At 51.2% G+C, this 8917-nt stretch overlaps 1 protein-coding gene across 2 annotated transcripts in view; it reads left to right on the top strand.

Moving 5' to 3' along the window:
• Positions 1-1047: 1047 nt before the first annotated feature.
• The window catches only part of Tbc1d2 (TBC1 domain family member 2), a 44444-nt gene continuing 36574 nt past the window's right edge, over positions 1048-8917 (top strand). Inside the window, exons 1-2 of one of the 2 annotated variants that reach the window (XM_021160588.1) lie at positions 1048-1578; positions 4894-5035. In XM_021160588.1, coding sequence (XP_021016247.1) covers positions 1213-1578; positions 4894-5035 — 508 coding nt within the window. In that variant the 5' untranslated portion in view covers positions 1048-1212. The remainder of the gene's footprint in view (positions 1579-4893; positions 5036-8917) is intronic. The other variant, XM_029475694.1, reaches the window with a different exon arrangement.

The following is an 8917-nucleotide window of genomic DNA, read 5'->3' as shown; positions in this document are numbered from 1 at the left end:
TTATCAACAGAGGTATGATGGCCAATGTTGATTTGGGATGAGAAAATAATCTGTTTCCAATAAAAAGATCCACCACCACCCCCCAGTATTTAGTAGACAATACTGATTGTAACCTTCTCCATCTACAAAATCCAACGCCCAGTGGCCTCTGCAAGTCTAGGAGCTCCTTAGTTTCACCATAAATTCTCTTGTTGTGGAGGGAAGGGTAGGTGTGAGCCTTGCCCATCCTTACGTGAGAAAACCTTAGCAGTTAAAGTCGCTCAACGCTAGAGAATCTTAAAAATATACAGGTACTCAGAGAGGGTCGCTACTGCCATACTTCCGCTCCATTAAAAAAAACCCTTGCGCATAAACGGATCGCACAAGGGAGTTGAGGTGACGGGCAAAGTAACCGGCTAGAAAGATGAGGCTCCAGAAGAGAGGTGAACCAGAACAAGATGTATCGCTCTAGTGGCGAAACACGCCTCGGGACGCTTTGGTAAACTGAGGCAGGAGGTTGAGGGAATCAGTTGGATCCTAGCCCTTCTATTTAAAGCTCTGCTCTGTCCTCTCAGTGCTCCGCGTTCTTGCCAGTGCAGCAAGGCGCCCGAGGTAAGGCGACTGGGGCTGTAAGGTGAATGCGAGCCGAGGCAGGGGTGGTGGCCGACCGGAGCGATCGCGGGAGGTGACTGGGAAAATTTCCGAACTTTTAGGTTCAGGATCGGAAACGGAGCGCTCGGCCAATGGCTGCGCGATGCGCCGTCCCGCGGTGACTCGCGCGGCACCCGTAGAGTGGCGGCTGGAGAGGACGCCATGCTCCAGCGCCTCCACGCGAATCCCACGGCCACGGAGCTTGGCCCGGCTTCCTGCATCCCTCCCCACGGTAAAAGCGCCTCGGAGAAAGAAAAAGCCTTGTTTTGAAACAGAGGAACCCGCACGCGCCGCGGGCGAACGAAGCAACATGGCCGACAGCGCGGAGGAAAAGCCGGAAGTTGGCTTGGTGGGCGGGGCCCGGGGCGGTCCTCGCGTGACAGGGGCGGGGCCTACCACCCTGCGCTGAGTTTGCTGTCAAGTGTCTAAGGCGCTCTCTCCGGCGCCGGCAGGGGTGCTCTCCGCCTTCTTCTAGGGGCTGGACCGGACCGGCTCCGCCCCAGCCAGGTATCGCCGGTTCCCAGGTGCCCGCCGGACCTCCGGCATTCCAGTGCCGCAGGCCTGTGCAGCGGGCCAGCAGCCATGGAGGACGCCCCCGAGCGCACTCCCTCTTCCTCGGAGTCCACACAGCCTCCGGGCCTGGCCAGGGAGCCCGAGGTGGCATCTCCCGGGGACTCGGAGGGCTGCGCCCGGCCTCTAGACACGGTCCCTAAGAAACTCTGTGGGTATTTAAGTAAGTTTGGCGGCAAAGGACCCATCAAGGGCTGGAAATGCCGCTGGTTCTTCTACGATGAGAGGAAGTGCCACCTGTATTATTCGCGCACCGCGCAGGATGCTAACCCCTTGGACAGCATCGACCTCTCCAGTGCGGTCTTTGACTGTAAAGCGGACGCAGAGGAGGAGGGCACTTTTGAAATCAAGACTCCCAGCCGAGTTATTACCCTTAAGGTAAGTGGAACTCCGCACTTTACAGCTCGAGCTAGTTTTCAGGGCGAATGCATGGCCACCACAAATTAACCCGGACGGTGATCACCATCCAGTGCCCAGAGCCTGGAGCTGCCCCACTTAGCTTTCACACCATTTCCTTATTGCCTTCCCACAGGCAAGGGTGAGGGACTCCTTTTATGCATCAAGAAACTGATTCATAGACAAAAGGGAATGGCCCAGCCCAGGCATTTACAATGCTGTGGCTCACTTTTTGGAATCTTCCAGTGCTGTATCAAACCTGGTATTGAAGCAGGCAGGATACTGTGGTTGCACTCGCTGAGGCCAGGATCTGATTCATGTCTTGGTGTTTTGGCCAACGGGAGTGAATGCAGACATGGGTAGGGATTAGGAAGGAAGATATGTAAATTCACTGATCGGCCTAGATTGTTCATCCAGGCATGCCCGAACTAGTGAGTTCTTAGTAAATGCCTTTTGAATAAACACGTATGCACACACGGAGTGATGGAGCCACAGGTCAGAACCTATCTATCATGTTAAGGGGAAGTGTCCTGTTACCTGTCTGGGAAGATGGATGTGGGCTTAGGTTAGTTCTTTAGGCTCAGGAATGCAAAGATGAAGGTCTTTCTTTCCACTGCCTGGTCTCTGTCTCCCTGTGTCCTCAACCTGCAGCTGTCCAGATACTAGGATGCCGGGAGGTTTGGTTCTCCTTTCCTGGCAGTGTGGCCGGTTGGCTAGGCTGGAATCCAATTTTTAGGCCAGAAAGGACATTTTAGAAGTCATGTGGGCTTAGGTCTTGTGTTCCTTCCACAAGACAAGTGCTGTTGGTCAGGGTCCCTCAGCACATGACTTTTTTTTTTTTTGTTAGTCCATACCTATGCCTGGCTCTGGGGCGTGGAACAAGTCAGACTTGCTCGACTCTGCACCTCATTCTCAAACAGCTCGAGGTGTGATGGGGAAACTGGCAGGCATGGATAAGTGCCTCATGGAGACTCTGTGAAGAGTTTGGACAGTAACAGTGTGGTGACAGAGGGATCGGCTCCTCCAAATGAGGAGGGGAGCTTTTCAGAAAGACGTCGTCACTTTAAACAAGAGGTGATGGGAGAGAGACGATGATGCTGAGAGAGCATAGGCAGACAGGTGGGAAACACAGTGTAAGTACGAGTCACAGGCAAGCCACAGGAGCCTGGCATACACAGGTGCCCAAAGGATGGAGGTGAAGGGGGAGACACTGGGGAGTGAGGCCCAGGGCCTTGGACTTTGTCTCTAGGCTGTAGGAGCTGTCTAGGAGCCTTAAGCTAAGAGAGTACAATGAGACTAGAGTGCGCGGCCAGCTCAGCCTGGCTGTTGGGCAGAGAGCAAATTGGGATAAGGAGAAGCTGCTAAGCAGAGAGCCCAGGAGGGGATGGCGGCTGAGCAGGAGCTGTGGCCCCGAAAAAATGCAGATGACAGAGGTGTTAGGCCTGTGGATTGCAGGGTATAGGAATTGTCAGGTGGCCTGGTTGCAGTAGTGCAGACAGAAGAGACCTCACGGTGAAGAAAACACCCAGACCGGTGCCATCTGAAGTAAACTCTGGTTATATCTAAGGGCTGCTGGCCTGCCTGTCACAAAGTCGGTCTCCGGCGAACATGTCGAATGAGTTCGGGAGTAAAACGAGGTGCTTGTGTCTGTCTGGGGACTATCGGGTTGTGGTGAAGCCTAAGAGAAAGCGTCAGAGGAACAGAGCGCAGAAAGGAAAGACTAGTAGATATCATTCTGGTTCATTGATATCGAGTAGCAGGCCAAGGGACTCTCATAGAAATTGAGAGTTCTAGTTGAGTTTGTTTCCTTGAGAAACACCATGGCCAAAAGCAATCTGGGGAAGGCAAGGCTTCCTCACACACCATAGTCCTTCCCTGAGGGGCAGGAACTCAAGCAGGAGCCTGGGAGCAGAGCCCATAGTGGCACCCTGCTTACTGGCTTGCTTTCTCTGGTTTGCTCAGCTTCCTCTGTGTAAGTACGGTGGCTCTCAGCCTGTTGGTTGCAACCTCTTTGGGGGTCGCATATCAGACATTTACATTACGATTCATAACAATGGCAAAATTACAGTTACAAAGTAGCAACTAAAATAACTTTATGGGGGGCTGGTGAGATGGCTCAGTGGGTAAGAGCACCCGACTGCTCTTCTGAAGGTCCAGAGTTCAAATCCCAGCAACCACATGGTGGCTCACAACCATCCGTAATGAGATCTGACGCCCTCTTCTTCTGTACTTACATATAATAATAAATAAATAAATCTTTAAAAAAAAATAATAACTTTATGGTCAGAGGTCCTCACAGCATAAGAAACTGTGTTAAAGAGCATGAGGAAGGTTGAGAACCACTGACCTAGACATGCCTGCCTGGGGATGTCGCCGCCAACAGTGGGCTGAGCTCTCCTCCATGGATTAGTAACTAAGAAAATGCCTCACAGACATGGCTACGGGGCAATCTGATCTAGACCATTCTTTGATTAAGTCACCGTTTCCCAGGTGAGCCTTAGTTTGTGTCATGTTGACAGCTGAAGCTCACGGTGACAATCTCTCTCCCTACGCAGGTCACACCTCATCTGAAAGAGAGAGCTTGCCCTGGCTGCTCTATAGCCTTTGCCACCCTTTCGTAGCCTTGAGGCTGTCTGCTCCAGCAAGCCACCCAATCATCTAAGCCCACCAAGGCTTGTACCTTTAAAAGTATATTTAAAATAAACTTCCAGTTTTCAACTGAGAGACCTAGTTTCTGGGGCCTGGGCCACTTATATCCATCTGTGGGAAAAGGCTGGTCACTCCTGCCTTCTCCCTACAAGATCCAGAAAGCTGACAGATGTAAAAACAGCTGTTTAGTCCATCAGTTGGGAAAGTAGTGACTGACATCACCACAAAGCAATTGAGGGAGGAAATAGAGGCACAGAGACATTGAGGAGCCCCTAAGGAGAAAACCAGAGCCTGATTCTGTTTGTTTGTTTGTTTGTTTGTTCTGGCCCCACTTGCTCCAGGCCCCTGCTCCGGCCATATTTATTTTATGTATGTGAGTACACTGTAGCTGTCTTCAGACACACCAGAAGAGGGCATCAGATCCTATTACAGATGGTTGTGAACCACCATGTGGTTGCTGGGAATTGAATTCAGGACCTCTGGAAGAGCTGAGCCATTTCTCCAGTCTGAGTGCCATTAGAGAAGTGAATATAGACACACACACACACAGAGTGGACAGAGTTCCTGAACCTTCTGTGAGCTCTGTAAGCCAGGCCAAGTGTTACCCTAAGGCCTGGGACCTTACTAACCAATGCTTGTGCTTCTCAGGCTGCCACCAAGCAGGCCATGCTCTACTGGCTACAGCAGCTGCAGATGAAGCGCTGGGAGTTCCACAACAGCCCACCTGCACTTCCCGCCACCCCTGCTGCTGCCCTGGCTGAGAATGGGCCCACCCTGCACCTCAAACTAGGTACCAGCCGGCTGGTCTCCAGTCACAGATCCAAACATCTGATAGCCAGGCTTTTCCCCTGTTGCTGGGAGCGTGGGAGGAGCCCTCTGCCAAGAAGCAGAACCAGGAATGAATGGGATGTTGAATGGGATGTAGGATGGGTTAGGACAGGGACCTAGGCTGGCTGCTTGAGTTCAGGTCTCAGTCGTGGGTGATTTCAGGGGAGTTGCCAAGCCTCTCTGAGATGCAGATTCCTTCCCTTCCAAATGAGGTGAAAAAAATTAGATCAGTCTTAGCATTCTTCCGAGGCTTAGCTGAATCCATATGCCGCAGATGCTTAGAGCAATGTCTACATAGGGTCAGCACCCAGAACTTTGTAACATCCCTAGGACATCGCAGGAAGTTACACCTGCTCACTTGTGAGAAAGTGCAGTGCTGGCTTCTTACATACTTCTGTGGTGATTCTCCGTTACGGCATTAACCCTGATGTGTGTGTGTGTGTGTGTGTGTGTGTGTGTGTGTGGTGTGTGTGTTTATCAGGGATTGAATTCTGGATCTCATGAATGCTAGCTAACCACTGTGCCATTAAGCCACCATCCCTTACCCTTGGATTTTAGGGACAGACAGAGTTGCTGTGTAGTCCAGTTTGGCCTCCCTAGCACTAGGATAATGAACATGTGCCATCACGATTTGCTGTGAGTGAAGGCTTTTTAAATCCCAGGCTGTAGAATATCTCAACATGGAGAAGCCTGGGGAAATCACTTTTTCTCTCACCCCTGTGCGGTGGCTGGACCACCCCACAGCTGCCCCTGCCAGACAGAGCATGGGTAATCAGTCAGGTCCCAGTACCGAGTCAGTGTCTAAGACTCAACCACTTCAGTTGATAGGCCAGTTAGCCAGGGCAGGGCTGCGGCTGTATGCCTCCTGGACCACCATGCCTGGGTGCTTTCCGTGTCCAAAACTGAGCACACCTGTCTGTGAGAGTCCCCCCTCCCTTGATAGGTGCCAAGTTGTTTTCCCAACAGCAGACTACACCCTACCCTTCCTCAGTCTCTACCAGCCGGTCCCGTTGGGCACTGCCCTGGGCCTCTTACTCCTGAACTGCATTCCAGTTTTAGATCCCCTCACTGTTATGCCCTAGGTTGACTCTCTCAGCTAGAAAACCCCAGCATCCTCGTCTCCAGTGGCCTCGCCCAAGCCCAGTGTCTGAACCTGTCCACATGCATGCTTGGGCTGGAGCTATTGTAATAGCATATTCATTGCTATTGCTATCATAATAGTACCTACATGCTATTACTGCTGTAACAGTACATCCACACGAGCTATCAATACTCAGTAACAACTGCTCCTGTCCTTGTTGTGAGTAGTCATTAACTTCCTTGGGTCGTTTTTGTTTTGGTTTGGTTTGTTGGTTTGTTTTGTTTTGTTTTGCTATGAGACAGTGTGTTGTGTAGCCCAGGCTGGCCTTGAATTCACTCTGTAGCGAGGCTGTTCTGGAACTCCTGAGCCTCCTGCCTCCTCCTCTTCCCAGGTTCTGGGATGACAGGCGAAGTTTTGAAGGGTTTCTTTGCACCTATCCTCCTTCTGTGGTTCATACCAACCCCCTCTACCAGGCAGCCAGGCAGCCTTGTCTGTGTGGAAAATTATAGCCTGAGTTGACACAGTTGCCATTATCAGCTTCAGAGAAGAGATGAGAGATCTTCCTTCCCGTGTGATGAACAGAAAGAGCTCGGCTGGAAAGGCATGGTGTGGAACCCCATTGGCCCCTTGGCCTGTGCAGGACCTGGTCCGGGTTCTATAGCTTTGCTTCAGCGCTCATGACTAGGCCTGTCTGGGGTTAGCATTGCTTTGCCCATGGGGCAGGCAACATGCTGGCCCTGTAGCCAGGGTGGCGGTGTCTTGGGGAGAGCGCTGGCTGAGATTCTGGAAGCAGATGTATAGACTTTCCCTTCTGACAGCCTTTCCATCCTATAGCAAGCCTACCCCTACTGGATCCAGGCCCTACACACACATATGCCCGCACACACAGAAGGGCCTTTATGGAGTCCGTTGTTTATTTGCCTTCTCCCTTTGTAGCCCAGGCTGGCTTCAGTGTCACCGTGTAGCCCAGGCTGACTTTAAATCCATGGTTATCACATGTGCTGACTCTCCTCCCCTCCCCCCCCTTCCCCTGCACTCCCTCCACCCCCACCCCACCCCCACCCCCGCTCCCCATGGAGTCTTGAGCAAGCTGGTGAACCTTACTCTAGCTGTCTGGAGCATGCTGCCCTACCTCAGCCCCTCCCCATCCTTCCTGAGGAAGCGAAGGCTATGCAAGCCTACTGATCTACTTCTGACTTTGAGTCACAGAGGCTGGGTCCTGTAAAAAAAAAAAAAAAAAAAAAAGTCCTGTCACGCCCTTGGGCAATCTGAAGGCGTGTTCTCTACAGCTTTTTAGCATTTCCAATCTCTATTTTATACTTCACCTACACAGTGGCCTTCAGAGAGCCAAGAACAATCAGGAAAACTGACAGCTTTCTATAATTACACATTGCCAGAGGAAGTCACAGCTTACAGGAGACATTCCTAAATGTCTGCCGTCAAAACGTCCCATCCCATTTATTATATTACTTTAGCGTGGGCACTGGCCATCTCATTTAGCCCTTTGTCTCCCAGGTGTTCTTCTCATTTTATAGCAGAGGAAGCAAAGGCCCCTGGTTAAGGAAATGCCTACCCTACAGTTCAAGCTGCAGCCTACAAGTTCACACCTTAGAACTGAGGAAGCAGCAACCTCCTAGCCTTGTCCCTCTTTTTGTGTGGACAGGGACTTCCCTGTAGTGATGGCCCAAGCCCTCAGGGAAGAGAACTCTTGAGAGCCACTGGATGTGCCTAGCATGACCCCTCACTGGGGCCTTTCTCCAGGCCCTCAAATCCAGCGGCATGGTAAGGCCACCATGTGTGCCTGTCCCTTTCACTCTTCAGTAGCTGGTGGCTTTCTAGGCACACCGCCCACTTCTCAGGAGCAGAGTGCTGCCTCAGTGAGCAGAATGGAAAAGGCACAATGGCTGAATTACATCTGAGCTTACAAAATGGCTGAATTAGGTCTGAGTTCACACCACCCTGGCGTTGGCCTTCACCACAGACCTTACCCTCTCTGAGCTGCTCTTATTAGAGATACCCAAGGCAGTGTGGTGTAGTCTTAGAGTTGATCTCCGGTCACAGGCAGAGAGAGGGTGTAAGAGACCCTGCCAAAGAAATACACACTGAGAAACTTGGATCTGAGAAAAACTGATTTTATTTGCTCTGAATGAGGGAGAGGGGAAGTGGTTAAAGTATTGATAGATAAGAAAATTTTAAATTGAATCTGTTCAAAATCTGAAAGATTGGAGACACACTGTGGAGCCCCGTCCTTTTCTGTTTCCATGTCCTCTGACCTTGAAGAACTCGGGGTGGAGAGCAGCCATCTTATTTTTCATTTGCTTGTTTTGGAAACAAGGCCTGGCCTCAGATCTTCTAACCAAAGGCAGGTCTAGCACTTCAGGCTTTTGCTGAACAACAAACCACACACACACACACACACACACACACACACACACACACATACATAAACACACATATACACATACACACACAGACACTCCCCCTCTCACACACATTTACACAGAGATACATATACATGTATACACATACACTCAAATACACACATTCTCCTCTCACATATACATACAAACACACACACTCCCCCCAGTCACATATACACATACACCACCACACACACCCAGTGTGGCCCATCTTCCTAGCCACACACCCCACATGGCCTTCCCATCCAGTTACCCTGGTCCTTGTCCACAGATTCAGCTCTGGTGCCCAAACCCTCACTCCTCACACAGGTCAGGAGTGGGCTCAGGCCTTAGGCCACACTCA

Source organism: Mus caroli, chromosome 4, assembly GCF_900094665.2.
Source record: "Mus caroli chromosome 4, CAROLI_EIJ_v1.1, whole genome shotgun sequence".
In the NCBI taxonomy this organism is placed as follows: domain Eukaryota; kingdom Metazoa; phylum Chordata; class Mammalia; order Rodentia; family Muridae; genus Mus; species Mus caroli.
This window is presented reverse-complemented; position numbering and strand designations above follow the sequence as displayed.